The 23,377-nt window shown below is 44.8% G+C and overlaps 1 protein-coding gene across 1 annotated transcript in view; it reads right to left on the bottom strand.

Moving 5' to 3' along the window:
- The window catches only part of HFM1 (helicase for meiosis 1), a 204,098-nt gene extending 189,639 nt beyond the window's left edge, over positions 1 to 14,459 (bottom strand). The window contains exons 1-6 of the mRNA XM_040408743.1: positions 14,372 to 14,459; positions 12,395 to 12,463; positions 10,204 to 10,263; positions 10,068 to 10,115; positions 9,290 to 9,578; positions 913 to 1,112 (exon numbers count right to left, since the gene is read on the bottom strand). Of these exons, the coding sequence (XP_040264677.1) occupies positions 913 to 1,112; positions 9,290 to 9,578; positions 10,068 to 10,115; positions 10,204 to 10,263; positions 12,395 to 12,463; positions 14,372 to 14,459 (754 nt within the window). The remainder of the gene's footprint in view (positions 1 to 912; positions 1,113 to 9,289; positions 9,579 to 10,067; positions 10,116 to 10,203; positions 10,264 to 12,394; positions 12,464 to 14,371) is intronic.
- Positions 14,460 to 23,377: the final 8,918 nt, after the last annotated feature.

Here is a 23,377-nt window from a genome sequence, read left to right as displayed (position 1 = left end):
TGAGAAGTATATGGCATTAAGATTGTGATACTTTCATTTCCTTGTTGCAAAATTAAGTTTGTAGTATAGACATGTTATATCGACTTCAATCAATAGTAAAAGAGTGACAAAAAAAATAAGACCATCTGTTCCTGACTTATGTTTTCTCTTCTTCCACAAATGCAGTGGCCATAGATCACTATAAATCCTGTCAAAAACTGATATTACAAGGTCTTTGCGGATATACCCCTCTATTTGCTGCCCCTTCATTAAGCTTCCTGCTCTGCAGTCGTCCAACTGCTGGAACTATACTGATTGGAAGTGATGGCATGTTCTAGTGGGAAAAGCACTTCAGGAAAACAACTTTGTTTAAATATTAGGAAATCCAAGAAAACGGCTATAACATGAATCACGAGCATCAAAGCTGGTGTGCAGTCTTCCGATTCTAACACAATATGGGCTGAAGCATGTATAAGTACTGCATGATCATATAATAAATAGACACAGATTCATCAATTAATGGCACTCAATCCTAATGTGTCAATAAATGTATCACAAAGTATCAGTAGTATATCATATATAATACATTTATTAATACCAGCTCAATACAAACCTAGATTGATATTACAAAGTCAATGTTTTTTAATTGGTCACAGGATACATATGGTAAGGTCATGTTCAGACATGGTAGATTTGCAATAAATTTTTGGTGGAAATAATACTAGTAAACAGGTTTTTCAAAACAACATTCACACAGTTGATTTTAGGGAATGTTGCACTACATTTTTAAATTCTCTTGACGTATAGACACTAGTACTAACAGGATTTCCTCTACAGAGTTCATTAAGAACCCTACAACACGAAACTTATACCGCACAAATGTGTTAAATGTTAATAGATTTCTTTGAATATATTAAAATGGACACACATTACCTTTTCCACTCATAAATGTTAAGGAGGTAGGAAACGAAACTCTTCCAAGATCCTCATTGCAACTTTGATGGACATCTGCACTCTCATTAGGACTGCATGTTAAATCTACAGAAACGTGTTGGTCATAGTTGGGTTTCTGTGTATCATCTGTGAGTATTTGTCTTTCTCCAAAAGTGAAAGGATCGTGTTGTTTAAATAAGCTGTGGGAAATAAATGTATATTACAAAAACATTACAGCAGGAAGACGTCTTCTATCCACTGCACTCTGCTCGCTTTTCCAAGTCCCACATCTCCTAACAAAAAAAATTAGTTTGCACTCCAATGCTAAGGACATTGGCCTTGAAGTGTCTAAAATAGGTGATGGTATATTAATACGACCATTGTGACCATCTACAACAGCCCAGCAAGTAGGATACAGCTATGTCCCCTATGTGGAAGTACCTATTTTTTGTCAGATCGGCATTAAAAACCTTTATTTCTCGTGAATGGCATTGGGGGACACAGCACCATGGTATACACCCAGCTACCACTAGGAGGCCACACTAGATAACAGAAAAGTTGGCTCCGCCCAGGTAGGCTATACCCTCTCCACAGCCACTAGGTTATTCAGTTTTAGTCTAGTGTCCGTAGGAGGCAGACCTGCCCTGCCTATTTCCTGCAGGTATTGCTGCTATTTTATTATTTAATTTTTTCATCTTAATTTTTTCTCTCTTCTGCAGGTTTTCACTTGCTGCAGGCAGGTGCTCTATCGTGGGCTGCCACTTTAGTTGCACCCCCTGCGGGCGCTTACTTTGGTACCTCGCAGGTCACCCAGTCCCCATTACTGCATCCGCAGTGGCTTGCCGGCATTCCCACGGGTCCCGTGTTGAGGTGACCCTGTGGCGCCTGACCCACCCCCCCATGCCACCTGAGAGGCTCCAGCTAGCAGGTCTTGGTCATATTGACCATCCTCCTCATAGCCAGGGCGTCTAAGTCGTTGGGGCCTTTTTGCTACTGGAGGGGCCCTCACCAGGGTGCAGCATGCAGGGGTCTCAATCCTGGCCTTTGAAACTTACTTTAGTCCCATTTCCTCACTTTGCGGGGGGTACTATTATCGCTACTCCAGTGGGACTCCCCGCTGGGGCCTGCATAATTTTCTGCGGTGGGGGGCTCCCTGCCTCCCTGCGATGGCTACCGGAGCTCTGGGCCAGCCACAGCATTCATTTAGGGCCCATATTTTTTTCAGCCCGCCTGGCCCCGCCCTCTTTTTAATGGGCTTCAATCGTCTTTTTTTGGGCCCGTTTGGCCCCACCCCTCTTTTTTACCGGGCTTTGGCCCCGCCCCTTTTTTCTCTTGGGCTTCAGCCCGACTCCTCCTTTCCCACGGGAGGGGCCCCCACTCCCGGCAAGGATGGACTTCTCTAAAGGGGCGGTCTCTCCTGCAGCTTCTGAGGGAAGAAGCTTATCTTAGCCTCCTCCATCCCGGCAGCATCTCTGTGACCTTACTGCAGCGCATCTTGGCACATAGCACCTGGGGTCTGGTAGGATAGTCTCTCACTTTTGACCCCAGACCCCCTCATGACACCCTTGGCCCCCTCCGCTGTGACGGCCTCTCCTGATTGGGCCACCTCACTTCCCCAAGCCTTGGGGAACCTTGCCAGCCTCTCCCAATCCCTTGTTGAGTCGCTGAACAACTGTCTGTCCAAGTTGCGGCTACCTCTACCCTCCACAGGGTCCTCTCCGCAAAGGATGGTGCGCATGTCACCGCCAGTTCTGTGAGAAGGTCTGGGAGACGTCCTTCTCTACCTCTTGCATGACGTTCTTTGTTTTGGTTTCACTTTGTCATCTCCTTTCCTTCCCCCAGGTGTCACCTATTTAGACTAATCGTCTCCCTTTATATTCCCTCCCATACTGCCTCACTTTGCGGTTTATACTACTTCCTGGATGAAGTGTTCACTGCTGGAGGCTGCTGCTGCTGTTTGCTCAGATAAGTCTTTTCATGTATTGTGTTTCCTTGCTGACTTGATTCTAGGTGACCCTGACTCTGTCCGTATTTAGTGCAGGGAGCCGGTGGTCGTGTCCCCTCACTATTATAGGGTTTTCAGGTGTCACAGTCTTAGGTACGTGGGCATGCAATCGTCTACCATTGAGACCCTTGCATGGGCATAGCAGTCAGGGAGAGCTCTCCTTAGTTTTGGATCAGTATAGGTCCCTTTCTAATGAGGTTGCTGTTGCTCCTCTCGGATTCTAGGGTGCAGCATGCAGCCACGTTGCTCCCCTCTCAAGTGGAGTACCTCTACCACCTCCAGGTGCTGTACCCATTTCACCTTTCTGGTTTTACCTCTGCACTACACAGCCATATTTCTGCCTTAAAGGAACAGTGCTTGTACCATCGCCAGATACAGTAGCATTCCCGGATGCTGTGGCTCTGTTTCCATTCTCATAGTGTAACGTGCAGCCACTTTACCCCTATTATAGGCGGGTATTTGTAGTATCCCAGGTGCTGGGCCCTATGCTGCAATCTCTGGCCCATACAATTTCTGTATTACTGGGTGCTTCCTTCCTCCGGGCTCCTATCTGTCCTACGGAGTGATGTTTTCATCCCTAGTCGCTGTATTCATTCCTCTTTTCTGGTTATACCACGCATCTAGCACCCCGTTACTGTCGTGCTCAAGGGTCTACTCGTACCTTCTCAAGACACTGTCTACAACTTACCATCCTGGTTACAGCATGTACCTGGTAGCCATGTCTCACAGGGGTGGTCCAGTTTCTCCCCCTTTTGGTCGGACAAGTGTTACGACTGTTAGATCCAGTGTATGGCTGGCTTTTTCAGATCCGACCGGAGTGGTCCACAACCAACCACACTCCCTTCACCATGGGCATGTAGTTGTTGGTTTTGTGCTAGGTTTGCTCCTTGTCAACCATGTAAAGTACTACTGTATGCTGCATAGCCGTGTTTCCCCATGTTATGGAGTACTCGCGTTGTTATTATTGTCTCTCTGCTTTCTTTCCACGAAGTGGCCTATTCCTGGTAGTTTACAGTAATCACCACTGGATCCTCTATCCTGCAGGGGTACAAGTATTGTCGGCACCAGCCGCGACTGCAGTTTTCGGGTCATCGCTGGAGGTTCTACACCATACAGAATCTCTGGGTGGTCAAGGACAACTGTCATTGTGGGACGTCCTCTCTCATATGGCTGTGACATTTTTCAATTGCTGGCTCGAGTATCGGACATGGCCCCGTAGTTCACTCATGGTCCGGGTGTTCCTTGTACCCCCTTATGTTCTCTGATTTTTTTGTGCTACAGGGCACAAGGGCAGTTCCTTTGGGCCTTGCCATCGTCTGCACCTGTCGGTTTCCTTTCTTTTCCCTGGTGGTTTCAGTGTGCTGGTTGGAAGCTGGTTTCTACATGTCTGTGTAGTCCCGCCCGGTTTTCTCAGGTGTCTTCTGCATCCCTTCTAACGTATGGATGTCTAGTGTTTCCGTAGCAGAATCCAGGCTGCTTTTCCTGCCCATTCCGGGACAGCGTTATACAGTTGCTAGTCACTAGGCTTGGGCTGGTTAGTCAACCATGGCCGATGTTTTTTCTCCTTTGGTGAATTCATTTCATTTTTTCTCTTATGGATTCTCCTCTTGCAGCACACTTCTCTAGGCAGAGAGCTAGGTTGTTACCAACACACGTGACAGTACTACTCCACTGTTTCTTCAGGGGAGCCCTGGTTCTTCCAGATCCTTACTTGGTCTCTCTAGTGCAGTCTTGTTTACCTCCTGGTTCTCGTGCAGGACTGCCCTGCTTCCTGTCCTCTAGCGCTTTATTTCTCTCACCTTGGGTGGAGCTGGGTGTTTTCCTTGTTCCTTCTGGCAGGCCTTTTTCCCGGGCACTTGCCCTTGGGATCCTTACCGTCTCCCATTTTTTACTTGGGTCTATTTCATGCTGGGTCTCTCCTGGTCCTGTTGGGTCACATGGTTCTCCTGCACCTATGCACCCGACTTTATGCATGACTTTTCAATACCACCCTCGGGAACTGCTTTGGGACGTCCCATGGTGCTGTGTCCCCCAATGCCATTCACGAGAAAACTGGATTTTTGTACTCACCGTAAAATCCTTTTCTCGTAGGATGCATTGGGGGACACAGATCCCACCCTTTGTTTTCTTGTCTCTTCTTGTCACTGGGTTGCTGTTCTCGTTTCATTCCCCGGTCTAGGACATGTTGGTTCTTCGCTTTTGTTTCTCTCTCCTACTGCTATTGGTACAAAATGAATAGCCTAGTGGCAGTGGAGAGGGTATAGCCAACTTTTCTGTTATCTAGTGTCGCCTCCTAGTGGTATCTGGGCGTATGCCATGGTGCTGTGTCCCCCAATGCATCCTACGAGAAAAGGATTTTACAGTGAGTACAAAAATCCAGTTTTAGCATATAAAACTTTTCCTCCATAGTTAACAATGCTGAGATACTCTTCATCTGAAATGCCATTTTCAAGCACTTACTGTATGTTTATGTCCTTTTTTTAGGTTTTGTTCACATTTGCACAGGAGACACTGTTCAGATCCTATGTTAGCTATTCTGTCAGATGGGAGGAACAGCATTGCTTGCAGTGCTATTTTTGCTGTTAAAACAATGTGTTTCAGGAGAAGACTCTGAAAGTCTACACTGTAAAGCTCCTATTAGACAAGTAGATCATCCAGGCGATTGTCGGGAGGGAAGTGTTACTTACCAGCAATCGCCAGCTTGTCAGTGGAGGAGACCGCTGCTATCACATGTAGCAATCTCCTCCACAGTATGGGGAGGAGCGACCACTAATGCCATTGCTTGTTGTAACAGACCATGATTACACTGCCTAATCTGCCACCAGCAAACAATAATTTTTAAACCTGCTGAAAGATTTCGAATACCCAATGAATGAGTATTTGCCTTCATCAGGTAATCGGCGGCAGTATCACAATGCCAGATCATCGCTAACGAGCATTCATACGAAGCATATAAGCTTAACGCACTGTGGTCTGTTGGGTGCCATTGGTATCCACTGTAACATCATTTACCAAGAAAGCCAGAACAAAGATGTGAACAGACCCTTAAAGGAGTTGTGCAAGAATGGGGGGGGGGGGGGGCTTTACAAGAATACATTCCCCCTCCCCCCCTTCTGCAGCACCTGCAAAGGGAAGCTTACTTACCTGCTTCCCGGAGCTGGCGCCCCGCTCCTCCTTCTCTCCGCTAGCGACGCTCCTCTGTGCTCCATTTGTCATGATGCAAAGGAAACCTGTCACTGCTGCAGCCTGTGATTGGCTGCAGCGATGTCAAAACAGATGTTGACATCACTGGAGCCAGGAGGAGCGTCACAGGCCTGCAAGAGAAGTAGTGGTGAGCCAGTGCTGGGAAGCAGATAAGTCATCTTTCCTTTGCAGGTCCCGCAGAATGGGGAGATTGCCAAAAAAAAAAAACCATTCTTGCACAACTTCTTTAACAGTGCTACAGAAGGATGGGTACACCACCCTAAACTTAGTACTTTAGGAAAACTGATACCCTGTGTTATTCCCACACATGCAAAGTAAAAGGATGTAGTGCTTTACTCAGGGGTCCAAAGAGCACATCCCCTCATGCCATACATTAGGCAGGATATAGTGATGCAGATTTGTCTGGACTGTCCCGAACATGTCGAGAAGAGAGCATGCACTTGCACAATGCTGTAAATCAACGATTACATGTGGATTTTGACAGGATGTGCATTGTAAATTTTCAGAGAGAATTGACATGGTGTAGATTTTAAATCTGCACCATATGTCACTTTACGTCTGGATATTTTTCCACAGTGTATAAAGAAGAGATTTCTTAAAATCTCATCCACTTTGCTGCAAATGTATTCTGTTGCAGATTTTGCAACCACAAAACCAGATGGAAAATGTGCAGCATTTCCATTATCTGTGGACATACCCATGTAGTGTAGTGGATGCACAAGACCGCATGAAAACATCCCAAAAAATTTAGTAACAGATTTACCATAGTTTAAGTATACATATATAGATTTTTCTGTACGCTCACATGTGAATCTATTAAGACAAAAATTTGCATCATGCTACATTGGTCTGTACATGTTTCTAAGGGAGAATATTGCTGCAGACACAGTCTGGCAAGCCAGCATGGCTCCGAACATGTAATATTCTGGATCCATTCAGGAGGTATAGACTGCAATACAGACACTGGGCACTAGTCTCTTCTCTCAGTGCAAACTTTTCAAATGATAGTTCACACATTTGTTTTTACAGTATTATACTTACAAATATCTGTCACTTTAAAGATACTTTAACATTTCAATAACAATAAAAAGCCTCACCTTTTTCTAAACAGGCTTACATTTTCTTTGACTCCTTGGATTCTTGGGAGTTTCCGATCACAAGAGTAAAAATCTTTGCTTTCACCCAGTGGAAAACAGGGATATGATAATATAATATCCTGGGTACAGGAATTTCCTGTCATTGTGCTACAATTACTGTCATGCTGAGAATAGTATAACGCTGGAGAGTTGGCTTCTAATGTGTTTGCCTTTTTCAGAGGAGGTATAAATGATTTGAATTTTCTAATTATAGCTTTAAAAAAAATTAAAAAATTAGAAAAAATTAGAAAACACAGTACCAAAAATTGTCTTAAAGGGGTTTACCTAGACTTTTATACTGATGACCTATCTTCTGAATAGGTCATCAGCATCTGATTGGTGAGGTCTGACACCCGGGACCCCGCTGAACAGCTGTTTGAGGAGACACCGACACTTGCAGTAGTTCTCTCAGCTTACCAAACACAGCGTATAGATTGTATACCGACTGTGTTTGGTATCGCGCTCAGTCCCATTCAATTAAATGGGACTGAGATGTGCCATGTGACCAATGAACGTGACATAACATGGGCTAGGCCTGTGATGGCTAACCTTTCGTCACTCCAGCTGTGGTAAAACTGCATCTCCCAAGATGAGCACTTGCTTGGCTGTTTTCCGAATTCCATAGAAATAAATGGAGCATGCTGGGAGTCATAGTTTCAACACAGCTGGAGTGCCGTAGGTTAGCCATCACTGGCCTAGGCTAAGCTGTGAGAAGGCCATGGCGCTACTGCGAATGCCAGTGTCTTCTCAAACTAATCGGCAGATGGCCCAGGAGTCCTACCCCCACTGATCAGATGCTGATGACCTATCCTGAGGATAAGTGATCAGTACAAAAGTCTTGGAAAACCCCTTTAATAACCTATTGTAGAACCATTGATACATTTTCTGAAGTTATACCCAACATGCTTAAAAAGAAAACCAAACAATTATAGACACTAATAACATATGGATCTGCTTTGACAAGTTCCTTTGCTTTCTGCTGGTAAGCACATAGCATAGTCTGCAGTGGTATTCTTGCAGTAAAAATGGAAACTAGTTTTCAATTAAATTAGCAGTTAGTGAATTAGCATTCAATAAAATATATCAGGATTTGTTCACATCCATTTCAAAACATATCCAACAGAGCTAACATGGCTCCTTTAAGAATGGGAGCCATGACGGTATTATGAGCAGAATTGTAGTTACTTTAAATAAAGTACATTAGTCAATGTGTATAAATCTGAGGTGTTGGTTTACCTATGTATCTAGGGAGGTGTGGGGAATGGTGGCCCATGGATACATATTATGAAAATTCACTTTACCAATGCTGTAGACTAAGGTTTTACAGGTCTCATAGTACTGACAGTAGCAGCTTGGTGGATGAAAGATCATGCATGATGATTCAGTTTCTGTGATTAGTCATTTTGTTTTATCTCTACATGACTTCCACGGTGTAACCTTCGCTCTGGCCACTCTGTTCTGGAAAGGTAAACTGAAAAAGTAAGCAGAAAAGAACAGTTGGACAAGTGAATGCCATACAAAGAATTCAGAAGCGAGACAAGGCCAGCTTAGTTAAAACGAGACTTTTGTGGACTCACTTGTAAAATCTCTTTCTTGTGGAGTTCATAGAGGGACACGGAACTGTGTGTATAGTTGCTGCCACTAGGCGGTGACATTAAGCTAGAAAAAAGTGTTAGCTCCTCCTGCTAGCTTTACCCCCTCCAGCCTGGAGAGAGCTGATCAGTTTGCGCACTAGCTGTAGGAGAAGAAACAGATGTGAAAAACTGAAAGAACAAGTCAAAAGGTCCGAACCCAAAACTGATGACCCAACCGGCCAATGGCCAACAACAATCATAGTCCCGATAGGGAAACAAGGAGAAAAAAAAACTCTCGGTGGGAGCTGTGTCCCCCAATGAACTCTGCGACGATGGGATGGTTCAAGGAGGCGAAATTCTGGTCCCAGGATGTCAGTATCGCTCACTAGAGCGGGCAGGTGTAAAACTGGGCAAACGGAATTGCCTTGATGGAGGAGACCATCATTCCAAAGACCCACATGCAAAGACGGAGCAATGGATGCCTCCGCCGGAGAAGAAGATGAACATTACACTGAAGGGACAGATGCTTGTCCGAAGGAAAAAGGACTTTGGTCGAGGCGATATTGATATTGCTGAGGAAGGTGATCCATGTGCTAAGACGTAGGGATGACTTCTGGAAGTTCACCAGCCAGCCAAAGCGTGTCAGGGCATCCAGGGTGATGTGCACACTGCCCTCGTTCTGCCGAATGGTAAAAGCGTTGATGAGAATATCGTTCAAATAGGGAATAAGGGCAATACCCCTGGATGCTACAGCGAAGCAGAGAAAACTCTGGTGTGCAGTTACAAGTCCTTGATGTCCACATATGAAAGAAACTCGCTAGTTTCAGAGAGGCAATCGCAGAGTGAAGGGACTCTATCCTGAAGTGTTGGACTCTGATGAACCAGTTCAGCAACTTCAGATCTAGAACTAGACGGACTGACCCATCCTTCTTGGGCACAACAAACAGGTTGGAATAGAAACCTGTGAACCACTCTGCTAGGGGAACCAGGGAGATGATCCCCTGAGCAAGCAGGGACTGTAGAGCCTGAGAAAAGGCGGCGGCCCGAACTCGATCCCTGGGAGGTCAGGAGAGAAGTCGGTTATGTGGGACTGTCAGCCTTCCTGAAAAAGGAGTCAGAGCCCTGCCCGAGAGGGCGGGGGCGTCCCTTCATGCGGAAGATTGTCTATTGAAGTGCGTGAAGGCTAGGCCTAGGGGCGCAAGCCCGGCCGGGGCTTCAAGGATGATTTCTTCTTACAGTATGTTCCTGTGTAGAAGCCATGGGGGTCGCCCATCTGGGCGGGCACTAGAGAAACAACGAAAGGACTGAAAGTGTGTGGCCGAAGCTTAGGAACAAGATGGTCACCTGGGCTTGTCCTGCGGAAGGTGGGTACTTTTGCCACCCGTGGCCTCAGAAATGATCTCGTTCAATCTGGAGCCGAACAAACGAGAATCTGAAAAGGACAAGCCCGTAAGAGAGCACTTAGAAGTAGAATCCGCTGCCCAGACTTTGAGCCAAATCTCACACTGTAAAGCGACTGTGAGTGCAGAAGATCGGGCAACAAGGGCGCCTGTGTCCAAAGAGGCCTCACAGAGGTATTTGCCCGCTTGAGAAATTTGCAGGGCCAAGGACTGAAGTTCGGCCTAGGGTAAGTCAGCTGCAATGTCCTGATAGAAGACGTAGGACCCATTCAGAAACTGTCTTAGCCACCCAAGCTGCTCGCTGCAAAAGAGGACTTAGCAAAGGAGTCCAGGCAACGAGCTAGAGGGTCTTGAAAAGACACCCCATCGGCTACTGGGATGGCAGTATGTTTTGCATGACACATGACCGGAGGGTCCACCTTTGGAGGAGACGACCATTTTGGCAACCAAGTCCGCCAGAAACGGATACACTAGATCTAGTCGCTTGGAAGCGGTAAAGTGACGATCCGGGTGATCCCATGCCTTGGCGACGAGGACTGAAAAATCGTCATGCAAGGGAAAAGACCTAAGTCTGGAATTGAGAACGGACACACCCGGGCGGCTGGCAGAGAGGGAGTTGTCCTGAACCTGAAAGATTTCGCGAATGGCTGTGACTAAATAGTCCACCATAGAAGCAATCTTAAAAGATTGTTTCGGTTCCAGATCTGAGTCTAGCAGCCCTCCTTTGGACAGTAACTCGTTTGGGAGGGCCGAGCATCTGAAAGGGATCTTGGTGGCATGGGAAGCCTGGGGTGTAAGGAGATTCCCACAGGGGGACCCCCGAGGCCGCTGGCTAGGTACGAAGATGTAAGGGAGACCCAGACCGCATAAGGGACCCGGAGACGGCCGGAGAAAGGGAGGGAAACTCGGGGGAGGGGTGTCGGATGGGGGAATGGGCACCTGGAGGAATACTCACCCATTCCCGATTACTCACCCCATCTTCATCCTCTTCTCTTCACCCTCCCTCGATGGACTAGCAGGGTCACCTCCTCAGCTGCTGGAACAGAAGTGGCAGGGAGCTGAAGTGGGAAAACCCCACTTCCCACTTGGCAGCACCTGTAAAGGGAAGCTTACATACCTGCTTCCCTCTCCTTCTTCTCCAGGCCTGCGATGCTCAGCGGGGCTCCCTCGCTGAAAACATCCGGTTTGACAATGCATGCAGCCAATCACTGGTTGTGGTGGTGACCAGATCCTCTTGCGTTGTGTGACCAATTGTCAAGACATAATGGGAGCCAGTCACCTCCACAGCCAGTAAATGGCTGCAGGTAATGTCAAACCTGATGTTTTCAGTGAGGGAGCCCAGTGGAGCAGTGCAGACCAGGAGGAAAAGGAGCAGGGAGCCAGCGCCAAGAAGCAGGTAAGTAAGCTTCCCTTTATAGGTCTGGCCAAGTGGGTGATTTTGTTACCCCCTTCCCCCCATTCTTGCACAACCCCTTTAAAGTTAATAGGGTGAGAAAACAGGTACATGTATTTGGTTGTGGTCTGCTAACCCCAGGAACAACACTGTACACCATTGATACATCAGCAGCACTAATAAGTGGAGTAGAATCACATTCAGATCCGCATAAAGACTGCAGAATAAATACCAAAGGGGCCAGTGGATAGGCACTGGCAGCTTTCGGATTGAATATAAGTAGTGGTCAAGGTGGTGTATTGAACATGATCATTTCTTTTGAGCAATGCATTTGGGTATAGATTGTGTATAGATTGGCCCCTACTTCAGGCTCTGTACAAATTGCAGATTAATGTCAAAGTCAGACTAGATAGGCTACCAAGAATCATTTTGGATTTTTCCGATGCCTACATTACTGCCTGAAAAAAATTTTTTTAACGCATTCTGGGAAGTAGCCCTACTATGTGTTCAGGGCCTGATGAAGGTGCAGTTCGTTCCCAAAACATTGCTCACAAATTAATAAAACCTTGATAACACACCACCTGAGGCTCTCCATGTATCCAATATGAAACCCATCAGCACTTGCCAACTGGCCCCTGTTTTCTTTCTATGGTTTGTTTGCTGGCAGTGCAGCATGGCTGTATACAGTCATAAGTGTCAGTTTGTGAGCACATCCACTTTGCATTCAGTTACTGTCCTGAACATTAACTCAGAACTGCAGGATATTTTACCTGATGACTGACTGCTTGCTATTTCTTTTTGAAGATCTTGACTCAGTGGAATATCATCAATGCAGGGAGCTGAAGTATGAAGCCAATCTTTTATACCGTCTTTATCTACACTGTTCAAAAAATTGAAAACTGTATTTACAATGGAGAATAATTAAACGAATCATGTATATTAATTATACCAGCTAAACAGCAGACATATCATTTTCACTTAAAAGAAAAAACTGTTGTAGAAAGTAACTTAGAAAGGAAACATTATTATTTTGCAAATATATAAATATGTGGCGCACAGGAGGAACCAGAGATCATATGAGGTGCTCTCAGTAGAGTAGGTTCACCCTATCTACTCAATTGAATAGCAATAAGAACAGAATGAACTGGGCACTCTCTGATATCTTGACCAATACTGAATTTATTAGATAAACCTAGTACTACCCAATGAAGGGGTAGACTAAAAACAATAAAATATCAGCTAGAATATAAAAATCGAGGACATCTACAATAAAATGCAATATTTCAATAAAATCGATAACATAATCGATAAAAATCGCTGTATAAAACAAAGTACATATACTGATGACTCTGACTTGAACAAATAATAGAACAGCATACAAAATAGCAGCAATCAATGGTGTGGAATTAAAAACCTCAAGATCTTGAGGATCGATGTCTGTTTGATTACAAATCTGAGCATGAAGATAAAAGTCTAAATCCCATAAGAATCGCTGTTTGATCGAATAAGGTTAGTTAATAAGAACTCAATCGCATAGGAAAACTTGTGATTAGCTCTTCCCCAACAAGCAGTACTAGCGGCGTCCCGCTATGTTGAGATCTCAGCCGCGTCCCGCTGAAGCAATTGACTGTGTGTTCCCAGCACACATAAGCCGGCATAAAAAATCGAACAATCTTACCATTCGATGGAGCAAGTGCCTAAAAATTGCTCTGGACGTTGGTCTTAATTGTAATCGACCGTAGTCTTACGAACCTCTTCCGTCTAAACTCCCACGCCGGCAATTTGTTTGCACGTGGACCTCGATAATTGTACACGGTCTCTAGTTCAGCAGTTTTTAGTCACTTACTGCGTGGCAGACGGTATTAGATGGGCACTTTCGTATAAATTTTCTTCATCACACTTAACAAGTGGTCCTGATGAACTTACTTCTAATGCCCCCTTTTGCTCCAATAAATTCTCTGCCGGAAGTGAAGGTTTTCAAAACCCTGTGATAACTTAGGAGCAGGGACATGCGCTGCGTCCTCGTCTCCAGGGCAACAGGGGACGGAGAGGACCCGGCCGCGCACATCTCCTTAGCGTGGTCGGCGTCCTCCGCTCCCGCAGTTTCGGAGAAAAGTCTGAGCGCCGAACTGAGCACTTGGCGCTCAGCAGGATGCAGGGGGATGAGTCAGGTGACGCTGGCCACGTCACATGACTCCCTCTCTCCCCTATTTTACAGGCAGCCTGTTGGCCACAGGTTGCCTGTGATTAAGGTCCTATGCCTGGTGTATATTCAGTTGGCATTTTACTCGGTATTTGTATTTCGGCTTGTTTCTTGACTTCGTCTCTTGCTTGCTCCTATTGTATCTCCTGGTATATGACTTCGGCTTGACTTTGACCTGTCCTCGTTTGCTCCCTGTGTTATACTTGCTCCTCCTGGTTTTGACCTTGCTAGTTCGACCTCTCTTTGTTGTCTGTTTTGTTTGTCTCTCCGCACTTACGCAGGCTAAGGATCGCCGCCCAGTTGCGCTCAGTTGCCTAGGACGGGTAAGTGCAAGTACGCAGGGACAGAGAAGTGGGTGGAGTCAGTTTGCACCTTCCCTATTCCCCTTCTCGTGACAGAATCACAGGCCGTACTACCATATCATGGATCCGTTGCAAACTCTCACGGATCATGTCCAAAACCTAGCTCAGATTGTCTGTGAAGGTTCTCATTTATCCAGGTCATGGTATATCTGTAAAGAATAAATCAAGGCAACTGGACTTACTGTAGATTTCTTGCTCAGATTGTCCAGGAGTTAGGGGAGAGGTTTCAAGCACAGGAAACTGTCTGAAACCTCTCTGCTTCTTCGTCATCCGCACTACAGGCAGAACCTCATTTTAAGCTTCCTGATCGGTTCTCGGGGATCGCAATTGTTTTTTGGCCTTTAGGGAGAGCTGCAAACTGTATTTCCGTTTGCGCACTCACTCTTCTGGTTCTGCTCAACAAAGAGTGGGAATTATTATGTCCTTATTACAAGGCGACCCCCAAGACTGGGCATTTTCGTTACCCCCCGACTCTCAGTGTCTTAGGTCTGTTGACGCGTTTTTTTCAAGCCCTCTGGGTCTTGTATGATGAACCTGATAGAGCATCAGTAGCGGAAAGTCAGTTAAAATCTCTTGTTGGGCTGACCGACCGGTAGAAGACTACTGCACTCAATTTAGTAAATGGTGCGTTTCCTCTGGTTGGAATGAACCTGCTCTTAAAAGTCAGTTTAGATCTGGCCTATCTGAGACTCTCAAAGACATGCTTGTGTGCTATCCCTCTCCTGGGACCTTGGAGCAAACCATGACTCTTGCTGTGAGACTGGACAGACACATTAGGGACAGATAACGGGAGCATTTGCTTTTTCCACAGGTTATGTCCAAACCAGAGACCATTCCTGTGGGCATAAAGTCCGAGCCTTGTACTGACGAACCTATGCAGCTCGGTTTGACCAGAAGAGATCAACGTCGTCGCCGTGGTACATGTTTCTACTGTGGCGACTCCGATCATTGGATCCAGCAATATCCCAAGGTCCCTCCTTCCAGAAGATCACCCAAACCCGAGGGATCTAAAGATAAGGTACTCCCTGGGGTGGTTGAGCAGAAGTTATTGGTACCTATTACTATTTTATTTGGTTTAAACAAGGGGTCAGGTAGTGCCTTTGTTGATTCTGGGTCGGCCTCTAACTTTATTGATCTTAAGTTTGCTCTTCAGGTGGGGATACCTATGTTAGACCTTCCTAATCCTATTTTTATTGTAGCCATTGACTCTACCCCCTTGCTGGGGGGCACTGTTAAGTATTGTACACCTGAAGTAACCCCGATTGTAGGGGTCACCCACACTGAGAATTGCTCCTTGTTTATCATGGCAAATTTGCCCGCTGAAATGGTTTTAGGTATGCCCTGGATCCAATTACACAACCCTGTCATTAATTGGACCAGAGGTGAGGTCGAAAAATGGGGTCCCAAATGTAACTCTTGTTTACCCATTATACAGGTGCTGAAAATAAGACGTTACCTTCCTATATAAAGGAATTTGCTGATGTGCTCTCCTCATCTGACCCGGGCAGTTTACCCCCCCATAGATCTTATCACTGTGCTATTGATTTAGTGATGGATTCCAAGTTCCCTAAGGCCCCTTTCACATGGGCGAGTATTCCGCGCGGATGCGATGCGGGAGGTGAACGCATTGCACCCGCACTGAATACTGACCCATTCATTTCTATGGGGCTGTTCACATGAGCGGTGATTTTCACGCATCACTTGTGCGTTGCGTGAAAATCGCACCATGCTCCTCTTTGTGCGTTTTTCACGTAATGCAGGCCCCATAGAAATGAATGGGGTTGCGTGAAAATCGCAAGCATCCGCAAGCAAGTGCGGATGCGGTGCGATTTTCACGCACGGTTGCTAGGAGACGATCGGGATGGAGACCCGATCATTATTATTTTCCCTTATAACATGGTTATAAGGGAAAATAATCGCATTCTGAATACAGAATGCATAGTAAAATAGAGCTGGAGGGGTTAAAAAATAAATAAATAATAATTTAACTCACCTTAGTCCACTTGATCACGTAGCCCGGCATCTCCTTCTGTCTACATCTGATCTCTGTGCAGCAATAGGACCTGTGGTGACGTCACTCCAGGAATCACATGATCCATCACATGATCTTTTACCATGGTGATGGATTATGTGATGACCGGAATGATGTAACCACAGGTCCTGTTGCTGCACAGAGATCAGATGTAGACAGAAGGAGATGCCGGGCTACGCGATCAAGTGGACTAATGTGAGTTAAATTTTTATTTTTTTAACCCCTCCAGCGATGTTTTACTATGCATTCTGTATTCAGAATGCTATCATTTTCCCTTATAACCATGTTATAAGGGAAAATAATACAATCTACAGAACACCGATCCCAAGCCTGAACTTCTGTGAAGAAACACGCGCAATTTTTCTCACGCGAGTGCAAAACGCATTACAATGTTTTGCACTCGCGCTGAAAAATCGCGGGTGTTCCCGCAACGCACCCGCACATTTTCCCGCAACGCCCATCTGAAAGAAGCCTAAGCGTCGGTTATATAATTTATCTGGGAGTATATTAAGGAGAGTCTAAATAAAGAACACATCAGACCCTCTGTGTCTCCTATGGGGGCGGGGTTCTTTTATTGTGAAAAAAAAAAGGATGGAGACCTCAGACCGTGTATTGATTATCGTGAATTGAACAAATCAATACTCTCTCCCATTGATCCCAGATCTGTTCAATCAGGTTCTGGGGGCATCATGGTTCTCCAAACTTGATTTGAAAGGGGCATATAATTTGAACCGTATCAAAGTAGGGGACGAATGGAAGACTGCTTTTAAAACTCCGGAGGGGCACTTTGAATACACTGTCATGCCTTTTGGGCTCAGTAATGCTCCTGCAGTCTTTCAAAATTTGATGAATGACATATTCAGAGAATTTATCGGTAAATTTATGATTATATATCTTAATGCTATTTAGATTTTTTTCCCCGACTTGGCATTCCCATGTTATTCATATCAAACAAGTGCTTGAAATTCTAAGAAAAAAATCAATTATCTGTGAAATTAGAAAAATGTGTTTTTTGGGGTACAAGAAATTTTATATCTAGGTTATATCCTTACTCCACACTCGTTTAAGATGGATCCTGGTAAGGTACAGGCTATTCAAGACTGGGTAAGGCCATCTTCCCTTAAAGCAGGGGTGCACAACCTGCGGCCCGGGGGCCACATGCGGCCCTTGATACCATTCTATGCGGCCCCCAACCATCTGGTAACAGACATGTATGTCTATGTCTTGTGGCTGCTCACATGCATTTTTCATGTATTCTCCCATTAGATGGGAGTCCTGGAGGTATAACTAGATATTTATGATATATACTATGTGTACAATACGCCATAAATACAGTATTTCACTTGTTAATACCCCTTTAACTTTTATTTTCGGCCCTTGGGATTCCTTCAGTCTGACAATGTGGCCCCCACCCAGAAAACGTTGTGCACCCCTGCCTTAAAGCATTACAGCGCTTCCTTGGGTTCTCTAATTACTATCGTAAATTTATCTAAAAATTTTCAGTAATTGCTAGACCCTTAACCGACTTAACCAAGAAGGGGGCTGAACTTGTTAACTGGCCTGTAGAGGCCATAGAACCCTTTGAAACTCTCAAGAAATGTTTTGGGAACCCCCCAGTCTTGATTCAGCCGGATCAAGAGAAACCTTTTGTGGTGGAGGTCGATGCTTCTGAGGATGGACTGGGGGCTAGTCTTTCTCAGGGACCCTCTAACCTCACTAATCTAAGACCTTCTGCTTTTTTTTTCACGAAAATTCTCTCCTACTGAGAGGAATTACTATATTGGCAATCGTGAATTGTTAGCCATTAAATGGGCATTTGAGGAGTGGAGACATTTTTTGGAGGGGGCCAAACACTGCATCACTGTTCTTACTGATCATAAAAATTTATTATTTCTCGAATCCGCGAAACGCCTGAATCCTTGTCAGGCCAGATGGGCATTGTTCTTCACTCGTTTTAACTTCTCTATTACTCTTAGGCCAGGAAGTAAGAATGTAAAAGCTGATGCTTTGTCTCGAAGCTTTTGTGTGTTTCAACCCCCTGACACTCCTCCTGAACCTATCTTGCCGGCTAACATCATTGTGGCATCTTTATCCACGGGTCTTGCTTCTGATATTGAGGCAGCGCAACACCTAGCTCCGGAGCAGACACCCACAGATAAGTTATTTGTTCCTGGTCATTTCCGTCTCCGGCAGCTGGGTGAGCGCCATGATTATGTTTTATGTGGTCATCCTGGTATTGAGGCCCCCAAGGAACTGGTGTCCAGGTCTTATTGGTGGCCCATGTTATCTATGGATGTCAGTTCTTTTGTCTCTGCTTGCGAAGTATGTGCCAGATCCAAGACTCCTAGAACACGCCCTGATGGTGAATTACGACCATTACCCATTCCTAGTAAACCCTGGTCACATATTTCTATGGATTTCATTACTGACTTGCCACCCTCTGAGGGTAAATCTGTGGTTTAGGTAGTGGTCGATAGGTTTAGTAAGATGGTACATTTTGTTCCTCTGGCCAAGCTCCCAAATGCCAAGACTCTGGCTTCTGTTTTTATTGAGCAAGTGGTACGATTGCATGGAGTTCCGGAGAACATTGTATCTGACAAGGGGGTTCAGTTTGTTTCCAAGTTTTGGAGAGACTTTTGTCAGAGGTGTAATCAGTAATTATGGGTGAAATATCTTCCTTTGGCAGAGTTCGCCATCAATAACCGTGTGAACTCTTCCACTGGAGTCTTGTCGTTCTTCTGTAATTTTTGTTTCGATCCTTGTTTTAATTCTTGTTCATCTATTTCCTCACCTAACCCTGAAGCTGATAGTGTAACTTCAGAACTGTGCACAGTTTGGGCTTGGGTTCAGTCGAACCTGGAAAACGCTTAGGAGGTTCAGAAAATTAAAGCTAATAGGAAGCGTTCCAAAAGGGTAGATTTTAATGTTGGGGAGAAAGTCTGGTTGTCCACAAAAAAATTGTCCTTAAAAGTGTCTTCTAGGAAATTTGCACGATTTGTTGGACCATATGAAATTCTTGACATCATTAATCCTGTATCTTTTAGGTTGAAACTGCCAGACTCATTTCGTATCCACAATGTATTTCATAAATCTTTGCTTAAAAAGTTTATTCCACCCATAGTTCGGTGTCAGGCAGTTCCTGGTGAATGGTCAAAATGAATTTGTTATTTCTCAAATCATTGATGTTAGGAAAGTTCCTAACTTGTTTCAGTACCTTGTCCATTGGAAGGGTTATGGACCCTAGGAGAGGTCTTGGGTGCCAGTGAATAAGATTCATGCATCTAGGTTGATTAGAAAATTTCATCTCGCTCAAACAAAAAAAACTTTTCCTGTGACTTTGGGTCTTGTGGCCCCTCGTAGAAGGGGGGGTACTGTCACAGTATGATAACTTTGGAGCAGGGACATGCGCTGCGTACTAGTCTCCAGGGCAACGGGGGACGGAGAGGACCCGGCCGGGCACGCCTCCTTAGTGTGGTCGGCGTCCTCCGCTCCTGCAGTTTCGGCGAAAAGTCTGAGCGCCGAACTGAGCGCTCGGCGCTCAGCAGGATGCAGGGGAATAAGTCAGTTGACGCTGGCCACGTCACATGACTCCCTCTCTCCCCTATTTAACAGGCAGTCTGCTGGCCACAGGTTGCCTGTGATTAAGGTCCTATGCCTGGTGTATAGTCAGTTGGCATTTTACTCGGTATTTGTATTTCGGTTCATTTCTTGACTTTGTCTTGCTCCTATTGTACTTTTGCATCTCCTGGTATTTGGCTTCGGCTTGACTTTGACCTGTCCTCCTTTGCTCCCTGTGTTATACTTGCTCCTCCTGGTTTTGACCTTGCTAGTTCGACCTCTCTTTGTTGTCTGTTTTGTTTGTCTCTCCGCATTTACGCAGGCAAGGGATCGCCGTCCAGTTGCGCTCCGTTGCCTAGGACCGGTAAGTGCAAGTAGGCAGGGACAGAGAAGTGGGTGGAGTCAGTTTGCACCTTCCCTATTCCCCTTCTCGTGACAATTTTGTTCTTTTCTTGTTTTCAAACTTTTTTTTTCTGTATGAATTAGCACCGACATCTGAGCTTTCCAGACCAGTAAAAAAACTGACGGGAACGTTTGGCTCTTTCACATCACATTTTTTGTTTCAGGTATGGAATTGTGTTTTTTTGAGAAACTGGATCTGATCCAAAAACTGGTAATCAGTTTAATGGCTCATACACACAAACATATTTTTTGTCCGTATCCGATCACTTCAATGGGGCCACAAAAGATGTGGACAGCACACTGTGTGTATGTCCGTTCTGTGCCATTTACAAAAATATAGAATATGTACTATTCTTCTCTGCATTAAAACAAGAATAGGACTGCTCTATTATGGGTCAGACACAATTTGCAGATTGCAAAACAGGCTAGGGTCATATGCCTAAGCCCTAAAGGGGTTTTTCAAGGCCCTTATACTGATGACCTATCCTCTGAATAGGTTATCATGATCAGATCGGTGGGAGTCTGAAATCTGGTTCCCCCGACGATCATCTGTTTGAGAAGGCACATCGCAGTGTGAGAGTCTTCTCTCAGTAAACAAAGCAATGATGATAACTAAACCATTAATACAAATACAGGAGGCGGGTGCTGGCGGCAGAATCACATAGCCGGCACCCAACCTCTATGATAGGGCGCTGCGATCCGCGGCAGTTAACCCCTCAGGTGTCAGTGAACGACAAAGACTACAGCTCCGAGATGTTGGCGTACCGGAAGTCTTACTGCGCACGCGTTAGAAGTACGCTCAGAGAATAAGCCAAGCCGACAGTACACGGGGCAGGCAACAGAGCGGAGTACACATTGGCGGAGACCGTGTGAGTAAGGCCTCCTGCACACGACTGTATGGCTTTTTCAGTGTTTTGCAGTCCGTTTTTCACTGATCCATTGTTCCGTTTTTTGTTTCCGTTCCATTTTTCCATATGGCATATACAGTAAACAGTAATTACATAGACAAAAATTGGGCTGGTCATAAAATTTTCAATAGATGGTTCCGTAAAAATGGAACGGATACGGAAGACATACAGAGTACATTCTGTATTTGTTCCGTATTTTTTGCAGACCCATTGACTTGAATGGAGCCACGTAACGTGATTTGCAGGCAATAATATAACTGCAGTTTTTTAAATATTTTTAAACAATTTTTTAAATAATGTTTTCAAGAGCTCTGCATTTAAAGGGGCAGTTCAATAATTAATGTGTATGGTTTGCATAAAGTGTAATTTTTTTGTATGCTAGTAAAAGTTTATAAAAATACTATATATTAGTGCAATTGTTATCTGTTGATGCAAAACACCATGAGCCAGCCAATTTATTAATATTTGTGATTGGTAAAAAAAAAAAAAAAAAAAAAGGCCAAAATATTAATAGTCAATAGGGCTAATAGAAGCTCATCAAGAGAATGCCAAGAGTGTGCAAAGCAGTAATCAAAGCAAAAGGTGGCTACTTTGAAGAACCTAGAATATGACATATTTTCAGTTGTTTCACACTTGTTTGTTATGTATAAAATTCCACATGTGTTAATTCATAGTTTTGATGCCTGCAGTGTGAATCTACAATTTTCATAGTCATGAAAATAAAGAAAACTCTTGGTCTGTACTGTATTTTTTTAGCGGGGCAGCGGAACGGAGCAACGGATGTGGACAGCACACGGAATGCTGTCCGCATCTTTTGCGGCCCCATTGAAGTGAATGAACGGCGGCTCGAATGCGGACCCAAACAACGGTTCTGTGCATGAGGCCTTAACTTACACTTTTTGGGGGGATGGTCCATTATAAAATAAGTCTTCCAGAGAAAGATCAAAGTCTTCCATGGCGTACTGTAAGTCCAACTACAACAAAGAACAAGATAATTATTGTTTTTAAGATCATACAATTTACTAAAGGTGAGTCAAACATACACACACTGTTACAAAGAAATAAGAAGATATGGTTGGACATATTTTTCATTAGAAACATGTGCCATTTTACATAAATGGTATCTTTGAAACCAAGCCATAAAAACTCCCATTAGTAGTTAGCCACAAGTCATGTAGAAGACACAACAAACATGGAAGAAGCTGCTCCAGTCAGATGAGACCAAAGTTGAACCTTTTGGTCTAAATGCAAAACGATATATGTAGCAGAAAACTAACATTGCACATCACCCTGAACACACCAGCCCCACCGTCAAACAAGGTGGTGGCAGCATCATTCCTTTGGGAGGCTTTTCTTCAGCAGGGACAGGGAAGCTGGTCAGAGTTGATGGGTAGATGGATGGAGCTAAATACAGGGCAATCCTGGATGTAAACCTGGTAGAGGCTGCAAAAGACTTGAGACTGGGGCAGAGGTTCACCTTCCAGCAGGACAACGGCCCTAAACATACAGCCAGAGATACAATGGAATGGTATAATTATGTGTTAGAATGACCCAGTCAAAGTCCAGACCTAAATCCCATTGAGAATCTGTTGAAAATTGCTGTTTAAAGACGCTCTCCTTCCAATCTCACTGAGCTTGAGATATTTTGCAAAGAAGAATGGGCAAAAATTTCAGCTACTAGATGTGCAAAGCTGGTAGAGACATACCCCGAAAGACTTGCGGCTGTATTTGCAGTGAAAAGTGGTGGTCCTACACATTATAGACTCAGGGGGGCTGAATACAAATGCACACCACACTTTCCAGATTTTTATTTATTTATTGAAGATTTTGAAAACCATGTATCATTTTCTTTTCACTCTATACATACTTGCTTCTTTGTGTCTATCACTTAAAATCCCAATAAAATACATTTAGGTTTGTGTGTGTGTAACGTGAAAGAATGTGGAGCGGTATGAACACATTTTCGAGGCACTGTAGTTAATGCATTACAGTTGCAAGAAAAAGTATGTGAACCCTTTGGAATGATATGGATTTCTGCACAAATAAGGGCTCTTTCACACTTGCGTTGTCCGGTTCCGGCGTGTACTCCACTTGCCGGAATTACACGCCGGATCCGGAAAAACGCAAGTGTACTGAAAGCATTTGAAGACGGAGCCGTCTTCAAATTGCGTTCAGTGTTACTATGGCAGCCAGGACGCTATTAAAGTCCTGGTTGCCATAGTAGGAGCGGGGAGCGGGGGAGCGGTATACTTACAGTCCGTGCGGCTCCCGGGGCGCTCCAGAATGAC

Source organism: Bufo bufo, chromosome 9 (genome assembly GCF_905171765.1).
Source record: "Bufo bufo chromosome 9, aBufBuf1.1, whole genome shotgun sequence".
In the NCBI taxonomy this organism is placed as follows: Eukaryota; Metazoa; Chordata; class Amphibia; order Anura; family Bufonidae; genus Bufo; species Bufo bufo.
The sequence above is the reverse complement of the archived record's forward strand: the minus strand, read 5'-3'. Positions and strand labels throughout refer to the sequence as shown.